The 23,227-nt window shown below is 44.4% G+C and overlaps 1 protein-coding gene across 1 annotated transcript in view; it reads left to right on the top strand.

Annotated features, from left to right (window-relative positions):
* Positions 1-8,264: 8,264 nt before the first annotated feature.
* The window catches only part of CACNA2D2 (calcium voltage-gated channel auxiliary subunit alpha2delta 2), a 183,769-nt gene continuing 168,806 nt past the window's right edge, over positions 8,265-23,227 (top strand). The window contains exon 1 of the mRNA XM_057367985.1: positions 8,265-8,345. Coding sequence (XP_057223968.1) covers positions 8,265-8,345 — 81 coding nt within the window. The remainder of the gene's footprint in view (positions 8,346-23,227) is intronic.

Raw genomic sequence — 23,227 nt, 5'->3', positions numbered from 1 at the left:
AACTATCCTGAAGTTTTATAAAAGCCTGCATCATCCTGCTGTTGCTCAGCAGTGATGGAGGAGCATAGGACAACTCAGAGCATGTAATAAAGCTGTTTGCATATGCTTTAGTGGACAATGTTCTAGTGGCATGATACAGAAACATTACCTGGACTGTCATCTTTTAGCCATCCAGCCTGATRTACTCAAATGACAGCTTCACTGTTTCTCCAGGCTGTGTAAAAAGCTCTCCCATCTCCGACCCCAAGTACAGGTCCTGCAAGGTGTGGTTGTTTTGTCTTCAGGGATGGTTCAGCCTTCCATCTAGTGATGAGGATTTACTGGAATGAACAAGAAGATGTAACAAACGATCTTACTTCTGTCGAGCTCCCATGAGAGTCATGAATTATACACAGAATAAACAAATAACCTGATATGTCTGTCATTATATCATAAAGCACTTTAATAATTCATGTAGCTTGCAAAATCCTTACTAAGACCTACCCTCTGTAACCTTATCTTTGCCATGGGGGATGGGATCTCTTCAGCCTCCACTCAGATTGCATCTGTACAACGAAAGGAACGTGAGGAGGGAGGTTTTGTCATAAAACTTCATCTGTATAATGGGTTGCAAAGTAATGTGCAAGAGTTATCAGCAATTGGGGTCTCAAGGGGTGCTGAAAATGACAAGTGGCTGCATTGGGTGAAATTTATGCAGGTAGTGTGCTCCATAAAACTGACACCTATTCACTTATTTATTAATTCATTGTGTTTCAAGTCTAGATTTGTGACAGGCTTTGAGATAAGGAGCCCAGTTCTAATCCTGTGCAACAAGAGAGCAAAGATGGTGCACAGAAGCCACGGGCTTCTCTTGCTCCTGATGGGCATCAGCAAGTGTGCCATGGAAATAGAATTTCCAGATGTAAAGTGAGAGCAGAGTTTTCAAAAAAGCAGGGAGGCTAAGACAATATGTTAGCTTGGGCTCTGAAAAAAATAATTGTTTTGGGTAGAATATTGCTGGTATCACTGGTGTTGCTCCAGTACTGGCAGCCATTGTCTGTGGCTTATCTTGTTTGTGTTATACTCAAGGAGTTGGATCCTGGGTTCATGGCTGGGAGGACCTTTTGGCAAAGGTCTCTCCTCTGCCCTGTGGTCTGCAGAAGAKATTTGCTGTGCTTCCTTTGCCATTTGTTCTTTCCATTGCTGCATCAGTGAGAGGTCATGCGTGTGTTTGGTCAGAAGAAATTGGTGCTGGTGTGGGGCYTTTCACAGCACTGCCAGGCAAATGGACCAGCTCACACATTCAGTGGCTTCTTCCTCTGTCTGTGGGCAAATTATCCACCAACAGATTGTGATTTTCCTTAAATCTGCTCCTAGGCTTTAAATTATTCACTGCATTATCCTTTGGCCTCTAGCTCCTTTGCATATCAAATACTCCAAATCAGCTTTTTGTAAAGTTTGAAATTCAAGATATTTTGATTGGACACGCAGCTCTCAAAGAATAGTTATCATGGCTCTTTGTCATACTGGGAGGGCATTTCAAGTGGGGTCCTGCAGGGATCTGCCCTGGACCTGCTTTTATTCAATAGTTTCATTAATAACTTAAGCAATGGAATGGGAAATATGCTTATAAAATTTGCAGGCGACACTGAGCTGGGAGGGGTTGGATGTACTTTGAAAGGCATTACCAGAATTCAAAATGATCTGGAAAAATTGAACGGTGAGYTGCGTATCAGCAAAATGAAACTCAGTGAAAACAAATGCAAAGTGCTGCACTTACGAGAGAAAAATGAAATGTACAGATACAGAATAAAGAACATCCGTCTGGGTAGCAGTGTGGCAAAAAAGGTCTCGAGAGTTATCGTGGATCACTTTGAGTCAACGAAGTGCTGTCACAGCAGAAGGGCACATTTATTCTTCAGTATTCAGTCAGTTCTTGGACAAGACTGGGGAGGTGATGTCTTCTTCCTCATACAGCACTGGGTTTGGCTTCTCTTGGAGTACCTGACCTCACTTTTGGCATGAGCCTTTGGAGATGTAGGCAAACGGTAGAAAATCCAGAGCAGGGCAACAAAAAGAATGAAATATTTAGAAAACACTGCAAAATAGAGAAAGCTGGGAAAAGCTGAGTTTGYCTTTCTATTTATTTTACTACTTGGAAGGATGCAACAAAATAATGATCTTCYAGTTCTTAAGAGATTGTTGTAAGATTTTTTCAGTGTCAGCTATAGGTGGGATAAGTGGAACATGGGAATTGAGATTTAGGATGAATAAGAAGGGAACTTTTTCACCATGTGCTGAAAAATTGAACTTGGAAAAGGTACTGTGGGGATCTTGGGTTCACCTTCAGCAGAGGGTTCAGGTATTTAGTGCAATTAATGGTGGAAGAGGAGTTCCTGAAGCCCCTGCCATCCTGCATATCTATGACTGACTGAACAGCTACTCCCTGTTCTGTTCTCAGGTGCAGTTAGACCTTGGATGGGTAATGCTTCTGATTTTTGATACAGAAATCATATTTAAGGACCAATTTTCCTATTGTCCTAAATGTCACTGTTGATAGCTGATGGTTACTGYTGGTTTTCTCGCAGATACCAACAGGAATATTTGTGCTCAATAGCTATTAATGAAACACAGGTTTTTGGGTGTAATTTCCCCCTGAGACTTATCTTCCCCTCACCCAGCTTTACCTACCTGTGGAGAAAACTCCACAGTTACCCTTTTTATTATATTTTAATACTTGCTGGAGTGTCAAACTGGAATCAAGATGGATCTGATAGGGGTTTTGGCACTTGGAGATTTTTTTGTGTGTGGTTTTTTTCAAGACATAGTCTGGTGCAAAAAAATTGTAAAGATAAGCAGAAGACAGGGCACAGAAACAGACCCGGAAAGTTAGTGTTTGAATTGAGGAGAACAAAGTAATGTTGTGAAAGAACTGAATGTAGACAGACTCTTTCCTGTTTCTTAACGATTTTTCCTTAGGATATAGTTCTAATATTAATTTGTCCCGTCCTTCCCTCCTCTAATAATGTCAAAGACGCTTTCTTATTACAGGGAAGACCAGATGGTAGAGGTGAATAATGTCTTGACAAATATTAAGAAAAGACTAGTCCAGCAGGCAGTTTTTTCGTACCCTTCCTTTATAGAAACACCTGGGCACATACWTTAAATTAAAACAGAGTCATAAAATGACAATGTGGGAGTCTTGATAATGTCTGGAAGCACGGTCAGTAAGTTATTTGTGAGGAAACAGGTGCTCTCTGTAAGTTGTATCTTCAGGGGAAAATAAAAAGGCAACTTGTTTTTCCTTGATGGATAAATATTGGCTCACRTGGGGTTTTTACATCCCAGGTATGTAAGAGAGCTCAGAGGGGCATATCCTGCACACACACACGTGCATGTGTGTGCACTGACACATGCTATTATAGTTAAAGGATTAAGCATCTTGAAGGAATAAGCCAATTATAAGAAGTTCCTGCACAGCAAAAATTAGACAACACAGTAATTAATAACCTTATTAAACAGCAATATTTGGGCACTGAACCAAAGAGTATGAATCAGGGTGAAGCATTCTTGGCTGAACACACTGCGTGAAGTGTAGACACTTGTTCAGAACACACTTTGTGCAGAACCCAATAAGCTTTGGGGCAGTGGATCCACTTAGCAAGTGGTTTTCCTCTTGTGCTTTTATGTTTCTGTGACTGTCTCCTATTTTTGGGGCCAGGAAGGCAGCAAAAGGACCAAATCTAATTTTTTGMTAACATCCTCTTCTGTTCACAGCAAAACAAGCACCCTTGTAAGGCTTCTTTTAAGGAAAAAATGTCCTCAAGCATAAAACTAATTTTCTTTCCTCTTGTCCCAGCACTTCTCTTTTCCCAGTGCTTTTGTGAGAGGTACCTTGCAATGAGGCTTGAGTTCATTAGTTGTTTGTGTGAGTGCCTTGCCCTCCACTGGGTTAGCCATGAGGAGCTGTCCCTGCAGTTCATGGAGGGTCTGTYCCATGTCCCCTGAGCCACCAAGGGACAGAGTGATCCTGGGCTGAGCTGCTGTGGCATGTCCCTGGTGCTGGTCACAGGCTGCCAGCACATGGTTTGCACTGGAGGCTTCTCTGTGAGTGTCTCCAGGTTCTGTACAGAAGAGCAGGACTCAGGCTGCCATCTGTTGTGTGTGCAAGTGTGGGAGGATGTGGGCCAAGGACAGCCTGTCTCCTGTCTTTCTGAGCAATTATCATTTTCTTCTGAAGCTGCACAACTGGAGCAGTGGTGTAGCCTCAGACACTGATGTGGATGTGCACAGAAATGTCTGCAACTGCTTGGGTGAGCTGAAGCATGAAACAGGCCCTCACCCTCAGAAAGGGCCCTGTGACCAGTGGCAAGGTGCAGATGGCCACTGAGCAGGAGTGTGACACACGAGATTCTGTGCTTCTTGGCCCCAAMTGCAACAGCAGCAATTTGCCTCCTGATGTTCTGCTTGACACAGTAAATAGTTTTGAATATCTGCTTCTTTTTTAAAGCCTACCTTGTATAATCTTTAAGAAAGATCCAATATGCAAATTATGTGATCAATTAACATTTTTGTAGTTTTCTTTGCAGAGGCAGTGATAAATGGTGTTGTGTTTTCAAAAATCACATCCCTTGCAAATGTTGCACTGGAAGCTGTAACACATAGGTGACGGAAACAAAAAAGGTTTTAAAGGTTTAAAGGTTTTTTAGTGGATATCCTGAATGTGAATATGATGTTTTAGAGTTGTTGTGCTGGGAGAGTCCTGTGGAGACTCTGCAGCAAAGAGAGAGCCAGCTGAGATGATGGGGATTAGTGAGATGTGCTGGGCATGTCACTGGGCATGTCACAAAGAGAGGACAGGGGATGGTGGGGCTGCCAGGCTCGTTCCATGCAGCTCCTGCAGACACAGAGCTATTAAATGCCATCACAAATTCTTGAGCTCAAAACTTTTCTCCTGGTCTGTTTTTTTTTCACTACAGCAGACACCAAAGTGGTGCTGAGTTTTAGGAGGAGACTGTGCTCGTAAAGGAGCCTGGTGGCTTTCCGTGAGCACCACCACAGCGATGCTTGTGGCTTCCCAGCCATTGCATCAGCTGTGTTCTCTATGCTTTATTTGTAAATGACATTTCACAAGAGCAGTAGGGCACTCCTGGCAGCATGTTTTGAGGAGTTATCACTCCTCAAGCCCTGTAACCCACCTGAGGCAGGCAGTAATGGCCCAGGAATGCAATGACTGTCATGTCTTATTGCTTACAGCTTCCATAGGAGACATGCTGCGCCTGGAGAAATCTCCATGTTCATCATGGGCTAGCAGCTTCTTCACCCTCTTCATCCTTGCTGCAGTTGTCTTACATAAAATTTTAAGTGCATTAGTTTAATGTTGGTTTGTTTTGTTTTTTTAATGGTAACTTTCAACCCAGTTCATGGCAACTGAGATGAAACCTTCAGATTTTAGGATGTGGCCCACTTTGCAGACTTCTGTCTTGGACRTTATCAGGGCTAAAGGGACATCATAATGGGTTGGACAAGGGTTTTGCCAGTGCTTTGATGAGGGTGAGGAATGTGCTGGGTAGAAAAAAGAATTTTTACTACCACTGGCAAAAGATTGCACATATTTTGCTACCACTAGCCATATTACACAAGTAAAAGAAGCTGCTTCTGCTGTTACTTTTTTAATATAGAAACCTGGTGTCAGCTATGCCAAAATGCTGTCCTTTTTATTTGATAGTGTAATCCATGTATTTATTTATTTTTAATAGTGATGTCTCAAGGCTTAGCTGGACTCTGTAGGAAACTGCTTGTCTGTAAGGTTGAGAGCCAGGTATCATAAGACTGCACAATCAAAAGGAATTGCAGTCTTTCTCATGAATGAGAAACCCAGTGGCTTTTCTCTGAAATAGTAGTAGTTATTGGGGTGGAGGCAGGGGGTGAAATAAGTTGAAAAAAAAATTTTAAACAAATCTGCTGACTAAATTTAAATTAACTGTAAATCTGAGCTCAACTGAGCACTCAATGTCTCTTTTGCATATGCCARCGGAGTAATACTGATGCCTCTGTCTTCCTCTGTAACTAATCCTTTCTGAAGGCTTGGCCATACATGGTATTTAAGTAGATATGAGCAGTAGTTAATGTTGATGGATACAGCCCRAGATGGGAGGTAATTTTCCCTTGTTGTGGTGGTGTAGGTGTTCCTGGTGAGAGCTGACACAGGCAGGTGTCACTGAAATCAAGGATCTTGTACAGAGCTGGAAGTTAAGGAAAAGTGTCAGCTCCATAAGTGCTCACTGGGGTTTCTCAGACCTGTGGCTGAGTATGAGCATATAATTGATTTTTTCAGTTCACTGGACAAACTGGAGGAGGGGAAAAATAAATTCAGTTTTGGTTTTTCAAGGCATTTTCTTTTTACATGARTGCGTAAAAATAGATATTTTTTGGTGAAAATGCTTTGGAAGATTTGTGGGTAACTTTGGTACTCAGGGTAACCTGAATATACCTTTGATTAAATGTTTGACTGAAATAGGAAAAGAAACAAAAACTCCAAACCTCAATCCCCCTCAGCTCTGTCTGTGACCTGGTACCATCACTGGCAGCCCCACTGAAGGCTTTGCTCTCCCTCCTTTGGCAGAATAGGGGGTTTGCTGATATCTTTGCTCATCTCATTCCCTAGATTTCCCCTTCTCCTGCCATGCTTCCAGGGGACAAGAGACAACTTTGCCTCTGAGGGAAGATGGGAAATAGCATAAATTACAATGAAAAACTGAGAAGGCTTGGCGTGCACAGTTAAATCTTGTTTTCATCCCCAGCCTTGTATGTTATTAACTGGCATGAATTTTGTCTGACTAACACAGGTCTGTCTGCCAGTCCCTCCCTGGGTCCTGCTTGTCTCCTCACAAGTGATGCTTCAGCTCTTCTCTGCCACTCGGCTCAGGGCACCTTTCTGCTTTGATAATTCTGCCTGGCTTTTGGGCTGTGCTCTGCAATTCAGTCCTCTGCTGCCCAGCTGAAAAATAGCGGGGTTTCTTTGCTCCTTGATCTCTGGAAGRGCCTCTCCATGGTTTGGGGGTTATAGGGGAGAGTGTATGGGCTGCCTAGGGAATGTCTCTTCGCATGAAGAAAGAAATCATTTGGTGAACCTAACGAAAATGCAACCTTCCAGAGCTGGTCTGCTCCCTCCCACCAGCACTTTGCCCTGCTGCTGGCCTTACTTCCACTCCTTGTGCTCCTTCCCTCCTTGCTGTGGAGTACGTTGAGAGAGAAATGTTGCTGTGCAAAAAGCACCAAAGGCAGTGCCAAGTGATGCAGAGGCAATCGARTGTTGCTTTTCCAGGTCAGACAGGAGATTTGACATTTGCCTGGGCAGCGGCTGAAGCCAGGAAATCTCATTAAAAGGAGGAGAATTATCAAGTTCTGTGGATTTAGAAGAGGGTTTATTTGTTGTTGTTTTGAACTTGCTGTTATTGCTGTAAGCAGAAATCTGTGTGGWTGAATGTGTGGAAGGGTGCTGTGCCTGTTGGAAGGGCTGGCAGGCAGCCCCCTGTCCGTACGGGGCTCAGGATGAAGGACATGCCAGCGGCAGCTCCAGCCCTTCCCTGTGCCCCAGGAGCAGCTCTGCCCGCAGGGGCCTGGCACTCGGTGCCTGGCACAGGCTGGGCTGAAGGTAAAGCAGCTGAGCCCTCGGGCACTCACTGCTCTGTGCTTGGCTCCTGGCTGTGCCCAGGTAAAGCAGCTGAGCCCTCGGGCACTCACTGCTCTGTGCTTGGCTCCTGGCTGTGCCCAGCTCTCTCCCGTGGTGCTGCAGTGATAATCCATTGCTGCAGTCGGACAAGACACCTCTGGCCCTGCCATAGCTCAGGGTTTGCTCTCTGCCACAGAGCCGTGCTGAAGCAATAAGCTGTTTTCTGTACTCCACAGCACTTCGACCTTTTTAATCACTCTGGGCTTAAATAATTATCTACTGCAAATGTTTATATAAGGAGAAAATAAAGCCRCAAGCCTTGCCGTTTTTGTTGTGCCTTTTCCTCCCCTCTTCTCTCTGTGGTGCCTCGTGCATAAATTTTGAAGTCTTGAAGTTTATAACCTGCCCCAGCCGTAATTCTCAAAGCTGTGTGTTCCTGGTACTCTGCCTGCACTCAGTGCTGCAGAGAGAGAGCAGTGAACTTAGTTGAGGCACCAATTTCCTCCCTCTCCCTTCAGTCCCTTGCTTACCTACTCAGTGTCAGGGCTCTGACTCTTTCTCTCTCTTTCTCTCCCTTTCTCTTTCTCTCTTTCTCTCCATCTCTTGCAGTATGCAGTACTGGGCCAGGAGGCTGGAGCAGGAGATTGATGGAGTGATGAGGATATTTGGTGGAGTCCATCAGCTCAGAGGGGTAAGCTGTCTTTCTTTTACCTGTGCTGCCTTTCTTGTGGCAATGGATGTTCTCATCTGCAGAAATCACCTGTGTGAACACTTGCACTAAGTCACCTTCTCAGCTCACTCCATGTACAGGGTCATGGCTGGCTGTGCTTCTGGCTCCTGGGCAATCTGATGCATTTATCAAGTGTGTGGTATCTGTCTGTCTCTGGGGCTGCATGTCACTGCTATTCTGAGCATGTACCTGTGGGATTTTTCCTGTATGAAACACTAAAAAAATATTAAACCCAACTAACCTTTCCTCCAGGGACTGAAGATAGTTTAATTTGTGTTTTAAATTAAAACTTGTGTTGACAAAGCAGGAAATGTTAAAAGGATAATTTGGCTAGCCATTGGAAGCTCCTTGTTTTCAAGTACACATTGCAGGCAAGACTGTAATTCTTGTTTGGCTTTTGTTTCTAAGTGCTACAAAACAAAATGCAGTTACTGATGCTGGCATGTGCCTCCTGCTCCCTGAGTTAGCACCAGGGTAGAGAGGCTGCAGCAGCCAGATCTGCTCTTCTCCTGGCAGCAGTGCCCTGGGTTGGGTTAGGGCAGTTACAGAACAGCTTTGTCRTGGTGTATTAGGTTTGGGATCAAAGAGCCTTTGAAACCTTCCCTGTTTCCTTTTCCCWGTAAGGCTCTCTTTCCCCTTGCCCACACTCTTGTGCTGATTAACTGTCTTGAAATGGAACAATTTGGAATTACAGTTATGGTGTTAATCTAAAGAAAATAGGCTTCTCTGGAGTGATAAATATGTTACCCCAGAAAAAAAGCATGGGTATATTTGTGTTCTCTCATGGCAGTGACATGTTCTTCTCAGATGCCAATGTCATGGGACTCCTACTGTCTGTCTTGCACTAGTAGCTATACTGGCTTAACCAGAACTGTTYCTATTTTATACTGTTGGTTGGAACCCATTGTCTAAACACAGAGGTCACACTATTTTCTTTTAAATGCATTTTGAAATGAGTTTACCTGAAGGCTTGCAAAATTCTTCATGGTTCATCCATTCATTTGTGTTCATTTTTGAGCTCTAGAATGGGCTGGCTGTGTCTGGGCTTTGTGTGCATTCATTTCAACTGAACTTCAACCAGATTGATACAAACTTCATGTGCCACATGAAAAGCATATATAACACTTGGGTTTCAACAGATATTTCTGAATGTAGCCATGCATTTGTGCAATGCAGTTTTAGATTCAGAGTGGGGATGTTTTCCAGGCAACATGATGGTGCAGTAGACAGCATTCTCTTCAGCAATACACAGTTAGAAAAAAACAGAAAGAATGCTACTACATTTTTGTACATGTCCTCTTTTACAATTTATTCTTATTAGCTTTGATTTTACTCCTTTGCATGTTAAATAGGTATATCATGTAATTTTTTTAATGCCATAATTAAATAGAAATTACACCTCCAATTTACCAGCACTTGACTCCTATTGGCCAGTCAGTCAATTACAGGTAAGAGAGCTTCCCACTTTTCCTGTTTAATTCTTCTGGTAGAACATAATGCAGTACTTCAATRGATTAATACTGGATAAACTGACTACAGAGGGATTGAAGGGTTTTTTTGAAATCTGTTTTGGAATCTTCTTGTGAAGGGAGGAAGCTAATTATTGTATCTAGTAAATGCATAAACCAGCTGAAACCAAGAAATGAGCCACTGAAAATTGCAATGTGCAGCTGTTTGAACACCAGAAAGGACCGGTGGAGGCTCTCTGATCTCTAGGGGGGAACTTGGGATGTGGAGTTCAGTTCTGATTCRTAAATGCAGTATCAAGTGGATGATACTTAAGAACCACATCGCTTGCTAGTGCACACTAGCACAGCTCCACTGATGGAAAATGGCATGGAGTGCTTAATCCTAAAGAGCTCAGAGCTGTACCTGCAGGGAGTCCTTACCCACCAGTTGCACACAGGATCATCAGGGTTACAGTATGGGAGCTGTGTAATGTCATAGAGTGGTGCTGTAACCTATGTGAAGATATGAATTTAAAAAGTTCCATTAAAAAAGTCTGTATTCTGTTGCAACCACAGCCAAAATTTAGAAGGTGAGCAGACACGGAGGGGGGAAAGGAAAGCCCTGAGGAGCTGTGGGAGCTGAAACATGGTATATCTGGAAGCTAATTCCACCCACTGGGATTTCACAGGAAGGTTTATTATTAAGCAAGAGTAGACTCATGTGGGGTGGGAAGAAGAAAGAAAAATGAGGCGAGTAGAGCCTGATTTTTACTGAAAGTTGCTGATGTTCTTTGGGATTGCCATGTTGGCCTGAGACATGTCTGCAAAGGGGRCTTTTGGTTCATTGTGCATAGTGATATTGGAAGTGGGGGGAAAGGTGCTCCAGTGTCACCAAAGACAGAAATGGTCCTTCTGAGCTTGGTGGGGTCTCWTGTGAGGTGGGGGATGCCTCTGCCAGTTCTCATATGTCTATGAAGCCTGTAAGCACTGGACATGGGTCCATGAAAGAAATGGATCTTCCCTTTCCATTTCAGGCTTGACTGCCAAACTGACAGGCCAAATAATAATAAAAAATACCCTCCTCTGAGATTTGCTAGATTTACTTATGAATATTTTTTTTCTTGGGTTGCTGTGAAAGGATGGGGACCTGTTCTTTGGTTATTGCCTGAAATCATAACTGTTATGGCATATGAGGCATGAAATTTATTGTCAGAAATATGGTGTCCAGGAACATAACAGTGCTGAATATTTTATCTTCCTGGAGTGCTGCCCATCCCAGAAAGATTTTTGTTTTAACTCTTCAGTCATTTCCTTGATTTGGGGTATAAATGTTCAATGCCCCTGCTTCCTTCCTCTCCTGCCAGGGGGACAGGCAATCACCTGGGGAGATTTTCCAAGCTTGTACCATTCAAATGCTCCTTTGCATTTTTCTGCAGCAATTACAGGAGGGTGAGAAGCTCACCCTAAAGGGGTGCTGTGCCAAGAGGTGTCCTTTCAGCTGTGAGGTACCACCTTGCTTCTCTCCTGATGTCCCCATTGGTCAGACTGGCTGTGGTGGGGCCACCCCTGTGGCTGAACACTGTGGGTTTGGGGCTGTACAGAGGACCATGGCCTTGCTGASATGATTCTCTGCCTGGTGAAGTCAGTGTTCAGCCCTCGGGGTGCCTGTGGTGCAGCATCCTGTTGGCTGGCTGGTTCCCCCAGGCATTCCTCAAAACAAATCCCAGCACTTGGATAAGGGCATGTTGCTTTGCCTCCCTGTCCTCGCCTCCCTCGCAGCTCACCAGAGATAATTGAGAGCACAAATCATTGCTAATTTAGCTCTGACTGGCATGATGATATGTGGGACCTTTTAATGCTGGCTGAATAGATTGACATTCTTAAAGTAATTATTTCTAGAATAAGGAATATTACAGTTAGTGTRTATAAGAGTTAGTGACTCTTTTGTGGCCACAGTGGATTCTTTACTTTGCAGGACAAATAACTATTTTGTTTTGACATTTCTTGCTACACCACACTAAATTTCTTTTTCTTCTAGTGTTTTGGCACAGTAAAAAGTTATTGATTTTACCCCAAAATGAATGACTATTTTGTGTTTACAGCCTAGATGCTGCAAAACCTGCTCCAGGGTAGACTGTATTCAAGAGATTTCCCRTGCTGGTGCAGCCCTGTCCCAACCCCCCAATGTCCTGCTGTGCACTCGTGGCAGGACTGATGACAGCWGAGCTGTGTGTGCTTCTGGGTTTTGTGCCTTTCTGAGCAGCTCCCCTGATATTGTGTTAAAACTCCTTCTCTGGATAGCTGGGCTGAGGCTCAAGTCTGCCCTGGCTTGTTATCTAAATTGTGTTTGATCCTGTGTCTCCTGAGGTGAGCAGCACTGGTCMGAACATCCCCTCCTCCTCCTCTGGTACCTGTTATCCCTGGCTGCCTCTCACAGCCTTGTTTCCTCTCTGACAGTTCCTGAGGAAGCCAAAGCCTTTCAAATGAGAGGTGGGAAAGCTAAGAGATGGAAATGCTGAGCCCCCTTTCCTGCTCTGTTTTCYTTTTTCTCTCCCCTCTGATTGTCTTTCCTCAGGACTGCTTCCATAGCAGGGTCAAGCTCTCTCCTGGAGGTGTTGTACCCTGCCAAGACAGGCTTTAGCAGGGGCAGGGTGRGCAGCAGAGCTGCACCTGAGCTGCACCTCCTTCTCCTGTCCAGTCTGGTTTTGTACCCTCTTCCCTTTCCTCTGGGCAGCCAAGGGAAATCAAGAGAGAGTGGATCTGCCTTGCTGTGTCTGACTGGGAGATTAGGATTCTGCTGGCCCTGGTGATGAGGAACCACTCAGTCTGTAAGGGGTGAGATGGCCCCAAACCCGAGCYCAGGGTGGGATGTGGGGAGCAGCCTGCTGGCTGAGCTGGGCAGGCAGGGAACCTCTGTCTGAGCTGTGCTTGGTCCTCAATGTGTGACTGCATGGGAAGGAGCAGGAGCCCTGGGAAAAGGGAGACTCATGCTGYGCCCTTTGGGATCCAGCCTGCTGCCCCAAGGGGTTTGCTGATTGTGGCACAGTGGAAGTGGCTCAGCTTGGTCCTTGTAATCAATATCTGCTTTTACTTCACAGGATTTTCATGTCTGTCTTTTCTTCTTGCGTGTTATCTTGTACTTTGTTTTGCTAGTTGGCATCTCTGCCTGGCAGAAGTGCTGCTGTTCCTTGCTCTGGGTTTTTCTGAAAGGGAAGGACAGATCCTGCTGGYCAGGGCTTGGGGCAGAGTGACCAGGGTCTGTGCAGGTGTCCCCACCTTTATCTGCCCCAGCCTGCCTGTCCCTTCTTCTCAGTGCTGCTTCTCTGATATATCCTCTGTTTTCAAAGCATGGCAGTGCTTTAGTTGAGGCAGCTGCAGGTGAGGAACTGTGATAGAGCTGTGCAAAAACAAGAATTTGAATTAAAAAAACCTAGTATTCGAGCAGAGTTTTGCCTTGGGTGTGATGAGCTCAAGTGGCACCTGCCTTGTGTAGTGCTGCAGTCACTAGCACTCCTCCTGTGATGGGGTCTCTGCAGTACYGAGTGTTTCACGTGGCTCTGTGAGTGCATCCCTTACAAATCTGCTGGTACAGAGCTACAGCCTCTTTAATGCCAGCACCAGGAGGTGAGACATGTGCTTATCAAAGGAGCTGTCAAGGTTTTCTGTTCAACTTTTTTGATCTTGGGTAACTACTGGAATAATAATAAGTTAGCCTAAATCTCCCAAGTAACCATGGTATTACATGAAGTTTAATTTGTTCTTTTGTTTTCTCTGGGTGTAGAAACACGCACCTGGCCATTCAGTAGGGCTGGGCAATCTGAGAAGTGTTAATGGAATTTTAAATGAAGGATACAAGAGAATCAGAGTCCCCTTGCATAATGCTCTGGACACAGTGTCTGAGAAGCCTTCAGTCTGCTTCCAGAGGGCTCTAACACATGGACTGGGCATTCAGAGAAGCAGTGATTTGGTCCTTAGACATGGCAGAGTTGGGAATAAGCTGCTAACCTTCTGATATTCAATTGAGTACTATCTTCAAAACACCACAGTGGAATGCATCTGGACTTTTCCTTCTGAGGTGTCAGCCCCAGCCCCTGCAATGGCAGATGAGTGAGTGATGCCCAGTGACTGCAGTGTGCTTGACAGAGTTGAGAGGAGTTTGAACCCCAAGTTTGGGCAACACACAAAGCCAGCTGCTTATGCTACAGCAGCTCTGAATCTTCCAGATGCTTCTAGGGAGAAAGGAGCTGAGTTTTCCAACAGCTAATGCCCTTCTGGGGCCTGACCAGGAGTATGGGCTGTGTACCCCAAGGAGATGATGCCCAGCTCCGAGCCTTCGGTTCCCAAGCTCGTGCATAATCTGTCTGATCCTTGCTTTCCTCTGCTGTTTTCCCTCCCCCTCTCCTCTCCTACCAGTGTGCACACAGCCTGCTTCCGCACACCATCACTGTGCCCTCCCCTGCTCCTCATGTTTGATAAGAGGAAGTGTGCGATGCCAGATAAACACATTCCTGTTCCAAACTGCTTGGGTTTATTTTAATCTGCCTGGGCCGTTCAGCAGCCTCAGCACTCTGTTCAGCACTGAGTGCAAAGCCAACAGTGTATTACCAAGGAGGAGCATTTAAATGTCCTTAGGCTTGCAGCAGCTTGCTTGGGAAAGAGGGATCCTCTGCCACCCCTTGCTTGGGCCAGTGYGTGCCATTGTTAGCCCCCTTACACCCATCATCTCACTTCTCACTCTTTCTCTCTACTAGAACCATATTGCATCCGTACTGAGAGATGTCAGGGAAACATATGCTCCAGCTTTTAGTACATTTGCATAATTAGAGTAATGTGTATGAATAATTTATAGCTGTATGTGGCTGCTCAGTGTGTGACGTTAGCACCCCTCACTAAATCCTTTCCAGTGGGTGGTGCAGATCCTGCACCAGAGCCATTGTGCCGATGCAGTGTGCAGCCTGTTGGCAGATGCAGGGGCYCTGCTTTGAGACATCAGGGTGTGCACATATCTGTGTATGTGGYTGTGTCTGTGTATATATAKATATGTGTATTTAGTGCAGAAAGATGGGCTTTTACAGTTCTAGGGGAAGAGCAGACTAGAAGTCTCAGAGGCTAAAATGCCTTCGACTCTTAGGCTCAATACTTGCTCCGTTTATGCAGAAGCTGTGAATGAAAATGTTCTGCAACATTTGAAAGCTGAGGCAGGGATTTTTCCAGCAGGAYTCAGGTGTGACTATTTTGTGTGTCAGGATTATGTTGGGTTATTTTAATTACTTTTTCAGATCATAAAACTTAGCAGCTTGCAGGGGAGAGGGATAAACATGCCTGCAATGTGTCACAGAGCCTGATCTCAATGAGTTGGTCAATAAATAGTAGCAAAGAATTGCCTAGGCACCATCTCTCTATTTACCAGCTCTTTAATGTGCAACTTCTCATGATGGAAAGCCCAGAGTCCCAGGTAGGTGTTCTAAAGGAGTGATCTGAGCGACTGAATTCTGGTATTTATGTTCCAGTTAATTTTAGCTTAAACTATATTTGGTCCTTTCCAAATGTTTGAGAGCCTTGGCTGGAAAGTGCTGTATARACTGGAATGAAGTGCAGGCATGCACACTTAACTGACTCATTAGTATTATCCACAGGGAAACTGAGGCAGGTGGTTAAGCTGAGCAGGTTTGCAGATCCAAGGTGTGGTGCAGCCTGGGCTGTTCTCCATGTGGGTGCAGCCAGCTGGTCCTTAGAGGAGGGTGTGTTTACAAGGGTAACAGGCAGRGTAACAGTCCTTAAAGCCCTTGCTTTGAACCTTTTCACTTTACTGAATTCCTTTGTAAAGATAATACACTTGTAGCCAGTTGGTGAGTTCGCACAATCAGGGGGGATTGCTGCTGAGTTTTATGGAGTCATTTCTGATTTATATTGCYGTCGGTGACAAGTTAAATGAGCCCAGCATTGAACAGACTGATGTTCAGGTGTGTGCATCTCCTGAGTGCGCTGCTTTGCGTTTTGCATCCAAAAATGTCGCTGATGTACCCAGCCAGTCAACAACCATGTTTGTAAAACCCTCATGAATATTCAATGAAACTCTTTGAATTGATGCTGTTGCCATTACACAGCCCTGTGAATCCACGGGAAGGATGAGACCTTGGTTGATGTTTCTGGAAGCCTCCCTCATGCAGGTTGTCCTGCCATCGACTGAAGGAGCCTGTGTGGTCCCCGCATCCATTCCAGCTGAAGTTGTTAACTYCAGGCTGTGTTTAAAAACAGAGCAAGGCAAAATCCATACAGACTATGCCAGAATGCAGGATGAATAATAAGGTGGAGATCATTAAAGTTTCCCTTCTTAAAAACATACATAGATTATTCTTTAATGGAAAGTTAATTGTTTTATTATTCTCTCCAGATGGTTCTTTTCCTTTACATTCACAGGGGAATTGATATAGCCTGGAATTCAGCCTCCTGYGAGCAGAGCTGATAACCAAAAATGCAACTCTATCACTGATCAAGATACAAAACATAGGAAATATGTATCTGTATTCCATCACAGTTTCAGATTTTTCCCATTCTATTCTTTTAAATATTATTTATAGGCTCTAAGTGCCCCTTCAACTTGAAATGCTGCACACTGGGGAGTTTACATTTCTATTCCTGATAGGTTTGTCAAGCAAGCACTAGGTTTTTGACTGTACTGGATCCTGGCTTTCTTGTGGATGAATCCATCACTTCCATCCATCACTGGACTACGGAGAAGCAAAATACRCAGTTATACTGAAAGGTTTAAAGAGGAAACTGTCATTAGATAATTGGGGTATTGTWTGGAGGAAGCAGTAAGATGTGTCATATCTCCTTTTTGGTATATGTAAAAAGGCAAGAGGGCTTGGAAAGTTGGGGAAGCCAGGGAGGAGGTGACTTCTCAAGGGCACAGTCGTGGCTGTTGTGTTCCAGTGTGGCTCCAGCCTGGTAAATGGCAGCAGGCACTTTGCATGTTAAGTGAGCTGTTTATCGTGCCTCATTACAGCAGATCACCTCTGACATCTGAAGTGAATAACCTGAATGGGCCCCTGATTTCAAACAGCCAGCCACGCTGACCTGTTGGCCTGCAATGAGGCTGCCAGTTTTATAGGTACTTATTTCCTTTTAATTATTTAGAGTAAAGATATTATTGTAAGGGAGAGAGAGAGAGTGGAGTCTGTTATTAGATCAGCCTTGCCTTCCTCATAAGCAGATCAACCAGACATCAATACTGGAGAGCTTTGCTTCAAGACTGAGAATCTCTGCTATGGTTAAAGCTGTAGTTTGCTGTTGCTTTATTTAAAGAGGTGGCTCTTTATTTGGAGGAACTGCCTCTTGGGAGACTCCAGATCTTAATAATCATCAGGGATCTGTAGTTTTCCAACGCTTTGCATCTTACTTTGACAATGCTGCATATATGATGAGCTTGAAAAACTCCCCCCTCTTCTGTGTCTTAGGGATAAACCAGGGTCTCTCATGATATGGGAAGTCATATCCAGAGCAGAATGAAGGAAGGTGAACAGGTWAAGGAGGAAATGTAGCAGGAAGGTGATGCTGATGGCTATGGATTCTCCTCYCTCTTCTCTTGCTCTTGGGCTGATCAATGCCAACTGACATATATGGGGCAATCTCCTCTTTATTTTGATATATTTTGGAGGATTTCTCTGTTTCGTTATTTAGGATTTATATTTGGGCCTAGTTGTTGTGATTCAGTTATTCACCAGGCTTGAGATTTTATTGACTTTCCTCCCTTTTCTAACTGACCTTTCACACTTGGAAGCATCCAGGACAGATTCAGTATGTGTTTGTTCAGCACCTACTATAACCAATAGTGTCATGCTTTTTGGACACTGACCATAGTATAAATATTAAATAGTAAGGAAGAGCACTSAGAAAAATCCTGCCTGAATGAAACATGAGATTTACTGATGCAAAGAGATGCTGTGAATGAGAGGCATGGCTATTTCTATCAGGGCAGTTTCCTAAATGCCTGGCATGGACTGGTGGCAGGATTTAAATGTCTGCATGTGTCAGGAGCCACTCTAGGCATTGTTTAAGCAGTAGCATTARTTATCATCTGTTGGATGCCCAAGCAAAGCCTTCACTTGTAGCTAGGAGGTGGGGAGCAGATTTTCAATTCCCTGCTGTGACTGTAAGGCCAGGTAAACAGAGAAGAAGGAGACAGCAGGGGGTTTATGTGACTTGAGGAGCAAAGAAGATTGTAATGGTAAATGTTGGATTACTTTTAAAAACAAGTAGGTCATTGAAGATACCGTGGTTGGTGAACAGAAAAAGAAAAAAAGTGGATTTATTCCTTGTTCTTCTAAGATTTGTTACACTATAAAGCTCACTTCACTGCTCAGCGTGCTGTCATTTTTAATTTTGGAAGTGCTTTGTTTCTGTCAGTGGTCCAGCAAGGATGACACTAGACCTGAGATTAGGGGCCTGGGATCTTCAAAGGAGCTGAGGTTCCCTTGGGCATTATGAACAGGCTGGGCCTTACTATAGTGCTTRCTGGGAACATCAGCTGTTGTTCCATTTCCTGCTCTAGCACATTTGCCTGTGACTCCACAGTCAACTCAAATTGTTTAAAACTCATCTTTTGTCTTCTGCCCCTTTTGCAGAGTGCTAGCATACAAGAAAAACATCTGTCCCCATCCCTGCTTTTTGTAGAATGCAATGTATGGCTACCTAACATTCAGTGATAATAATTTTCTGTGAGGTATATACATGGAATATTCATAGCATYGATACTGGATATGTCCATTTCTGAGTATAAACAATAGCTCCAATGTGTTCTTAAATGCCCAATGACTTGGTGTTCACTGAAAAAGAAATCCTAGCATGATGATACCATGCTTACCTTTAATGTATTTCATGGCTGATTATTAAAATTACTTGCAAACGAGTTTGCTTTCACATCACAATACTGGAGAGAAGGGAAATATTACAGATTGGCCCTGTAAATAGGTAAACTGAGGCTTGGATGAGGAAAATGCTTCTTTTGCATGCTGAGTGTGGTAGAGGGCTGGAGAGGGAACCTGCAAATCCTGACTCCAGGGCTTATCTACCAAATGTCTTCCTTAATAACAACTGTTCAGTTTGTCTCTTCTGGCTCATTACTACATCTATTAGCGCTGAGCAGTGAGTCCAAGGGAATGCAAGTGAGAGAGAGAAACTTCCAGCTTTGAATTCTCCCTTAGGAAACTTATTTCTGGCAAGTTTCAAAAGCAGCAGCTTCTTGTTTATATTCATTGGGTCTATACCACTCGGCATTTTCTCGTTGGCTCTGCCCTCAGCTCCCTCCCATGACTGAAGTGCTAAGCCATGCTTCTCTCCTTGCCTCTGCTGTTGGTGTGAGTTTTTAGGGCTGTGCTCCTGATGCAGAGCCCGAGCAGCAGTTGATTGCCAGCTTTCCCTCCTCCTTAGATGTGTGCTAGCTCTCGAACGACATTTTGAGGTGCCTGAAGCATTCTGTGGAAGAAAATTAATTGGTTTTGACAAACCATAGCAGTCCCTTGGGTGCCTGGGAGTGCAACATTTATTGAAACCAGGCAGGAAATCAAAACGCTCTGGTGTTCACTCACCTCCAGTGCAGCTGTATTAAAAAAAAAAAAAAATTAAAAAAGTAAAAAATCTTCAACCTTCCTCTGGATTTTTCACTCTGATATTTGGATCATCCACTGACTTTCTAATAAAACTCCTTTTTCTTTTAGAAGAGAGTTTAGTGGTCATGAAAGATGCCAGAATGACAGCCCAGGGAGTAGATGGTCTCTGTTTACCCACAGAGCAAATGCAGCATCAGGGCAAACGTGCTTGCCATTGTACTTCCACCTTGACCTGCAGCATCCCAAAGGAGGGGAGGGAATTGCAGGTTTTCAGCACTTCTAGACTTGACCTCTCTGCTTACACAACTTAATAAAAAWTCGGGCTTCTCCTGCTATTGCAGYGCAGTGCAGGATTTTTCATCACAGCTGGAGGTGTAACAACTTCAATGCAAACCTCAAACTGAAAACACTCTGCTAGCAGAAACCATCTCCTAGCCCCACTGTTCCAGGASTCTGGCCTGTCTTTCTGACATATTGGTTACAATCTGATTAATTCCTAAAACAWATGCTGATACCCAGTGCAAGGTAAAGAAGCTGTGTGTTACAGTGGGTGTGGGTACTGGCTTGAGGTCACTGCTCTGCACTGTGCAGAGCTGCTGGTGGGAGTCATTAAGTTGCCATCAAGTTTGAATTAGTGCTGATTTACCTCTAAAAAATAACCAGCAGTGTTCTTCACACAGCTTTGAAGGCAGGGCTGGGAAATGAGGGGAGTAATTTTTAAACAAAAGCTAGTTACTGCCTAGGTGCAGYCACAAAATAGGGTTGGTGTTAGTTTTACAGGGGGCCAGCCTGTAAAGTGGCATATGATTTCTGGACTGTGTCCTGCTTGATGAGGCTGTTGAATCTTTTGACAGATCTTTTYCTGTCTGTGGGCATCCCCAGGAGTGTGTCAGTCGAGGAAAGCCGTAGAATTTCAGCCTGTGGGATCAGGTTTATCACAGATCCTAGCCTCATGGACTGAAAGAGTACTGGAGTCACTGGAAAGGCTGATTGGAAAGGATTCACAGACAAATGATGTAATGGGAGTTATCAAGCTCCTCCAGAAGCTTATTTCTGAGGTTTTAGCAGGTTCTTTTTGTGTTGTCCATCACCACCAGATTTATTTGGGTGTGGTAGGGATGCCCACTCTGAATGCAGTAAACAACATGGGGTGCATTAGGCAGAAGGTCCTGATGTCCTTGTGTGTCCTCCATAGTTGTGAGTGCCAGGCAGGTGGGACACCAGCTTTGTCAGTGTGCTCAGAAACTGAAGGTCCTGCTGAATTCTGGGGTGACAGAGATGGTGAAGCCGTGGACAGAGGGAGCATTTGCTTCTGCAGAGTTGCTGTGATCTGGCTCCTCTCAGTTCTCCCTCAGAGCAGCAGAGCAGGGGTGTGTGGAGGCTGTAGGGGACAGATGGGGAGSCAGCCCTAGGAGGTCCTTGAGCAGAGCAGGTAATGTGACTGCGGCAGCCAGGGGAGGGTGGCAATGGCAATGGCTCTGCGTCACCCACACGATGACAACTCCTTAAGCAGCTAATTAGCACAGCTGAGAGCCTGAGCTCAGTGCTAAAGGTGAGCTGCCTTTACCAGCAGAGATGCACAAAGGCTTTATTGTTCTGGCTTGGGACCCTGCTAGGGGCTTGTCTTGGTGGTTGTTACTGCAAGGCTTCTACAGGCTGTTCATTGTAGAAGCATTGTCTTAAAGGTCCAGGAATGTGGGAGGCCAGAGAGGGGGTCATCAGCAATCCTAAATGTAGCTTTGGCAAGTCTGGATACTGCTGGAGAATTACTGCATACATTTCTTCTTCACCTTTTTTCTCCTCTAATGATTYTGCTTGCTGGCATAACAATTACCTACTTTGGTTATCAATGTCTTTGGGAAACTGGCTCAAGCKAAAATGGTAAATTAACTGCTCTGAAGCTTATGTCCCAGATGTCAGTAGTGATAGATTCTGTTGAGTGGTTTCTAGCTAGAAAAGACTTTGAGCGGTGTCATTTTTCATAGGAAAACTTCCCATATGCTTCTCCAAGAGGCTTTTCTGGGCAATTAAGTGACATGCTGTATGCAGAGATAACATGAATTCAGAGAGCTTTTGCACTTCATCTTCTATGACACACCATACATGTGATGTCAGTGGTCACCAAGGGTTTGGCCCTTGGTCTCAGTTCTTTCTACAGGAGCTGGGTTTGCCATCCCTGCCCTATAAACAACATGACTCCTGTGTTTTTTGTTGTATGAATGGTTGTACAAGCATGCCAGATCATGAGGTGAGGATGTGGGAAGATCTGTGGCAGAGGAAATGCCATCCTGCMCATAAGGGAGCCCACTGAATGACAYAGTGGGKACCAAGGCCTTTCAGCTCCTGAGACARTGGCAWGTCTGGTAACAGTGAGACAATACTCTKGGACAAGGAGCAGGTGTCAYRGAGTGAAGATTTTCATGCAGCTGAATGGCAACTTGTTTTTCTCTTACTATGACAGACTAATAAAGTTATTCTCACAAGGAGCACCTGTCTGTGTAGGGCAAACCAGAATGTGCTGCTCTTCACAGCTAGGGCATATGCATGAAGTCTGGGGGAAAATTCAGCAAAAATCACCATTTTTAGATGCATGCAGTGTGTTTCATGGCCCTTGGCAAAGGAAGGGTACAGCACAGATTGTCATCGGGGGCTTTCAGAGTCCCCCACAGAGATGACCCTCTGGTAGTTTCMGTCCCTGTGTGGCTCCATCTCCTCCCAGGAGTCGAGTCCCCTGAGATTTTCGTTGCTTGAGTCCTCTGTGCCAGCAGTGCTGAGGTTCCTGCTGCTTTGCATTGCAGCCGTTGTGTCAAGAAATCCCAGCTCCTGGGGTCAAGTGCTGAGCATTTGCTTCTTTATCAGATATTTACTTAGGAGGATTTCATTATACTGAATCTACTAGCTTGGAATAAATTCACATGCAGTAAATTTATTCTTGCTCTTTCTGAAGGGACTTGTATGCTAAAGAAAACTTTGAAGACGACCATTTATACCAAAAGCAATTACTTTTGTGGTAATTTTSTATGTATTTTACTGGAGATACTGTATTTCTATTTGACTATGAGCTTTCTCCCAAGTGGCATTGCTGTGCTGGAAGTAGAGAAAGTCAGATGTTTGAATTTGTGGTTCCCCAACCACAAACTGTTTCACAGTTAACATTCAATGTATATTTGTCTATTTGACCAAACTCCACCTGTCTAAATAAAGCTACAGGTTGATCTTATCAGAATCCATGTGAAGTGGGGAGGTGAGGTTGTTTTGTTTTCTTAGATTTGGTTGATTTTGGCGGGTTTTTTTTGCAACACCAGTGTGTCAGCTTCTGGTTGTTGGATTTCTTCTGCCAGGTGGTAGAGATGGTCTTTCATGATGCTACAGAGAGCATCCCCAAAGCCTCCTCACTCAGTTCATGAGTRTCCAGGAACAATACTCTGCAATATGGCTGGTTGAAGCATTGGCAAAAACAGCTCACTATATGATTTGGAATAATAAAGCTGTAAAAAATCCTTCTGGCAAGTAACTTTCATATGTGGGGGTATAGCTGAATTCTTCACCTCAGCAACTGGTTTGCTCCATGCAAACCACAGTGTGATATACACAGGAACTCCTTCTGTGCCTCAGCTGCTGCCCTCTGCTCCAGGATCTCCTGCAATCACTTGACCAAGTCTAAACCAAAGCAGAAGGAAAAGCTCAAGTAAGAATTCAGGCAGTTAGGTCTGACAATCCATTAAGTCCTCTCTCCACTGGTTTACTTTCCACACTCTGCTYCAGAGGAATGGAACCCAGCAGG

This window comes from Malurus melanocephalus, unplaced genomic scaffold (assembly GCF_030028575.1).
Source record: "Malurus melanocephalus ecotype Western Australia unplaced genomic scaffold, MMel_1.1 scaffold_87, whole genome shotgun sequence".
Taxonomy (NCBI): domain Eukaryota; kingdom Metazoa; phylum Chordata; class Aves; order Passeriformes; family Maluridae; genus Malurus; species Malurus melanocephalus.
The sequence above is the reverse complement of the archived record's forward strand: the minus strand, read 5'-3'. Positions and strand labels throughout refer to the sequence as shown.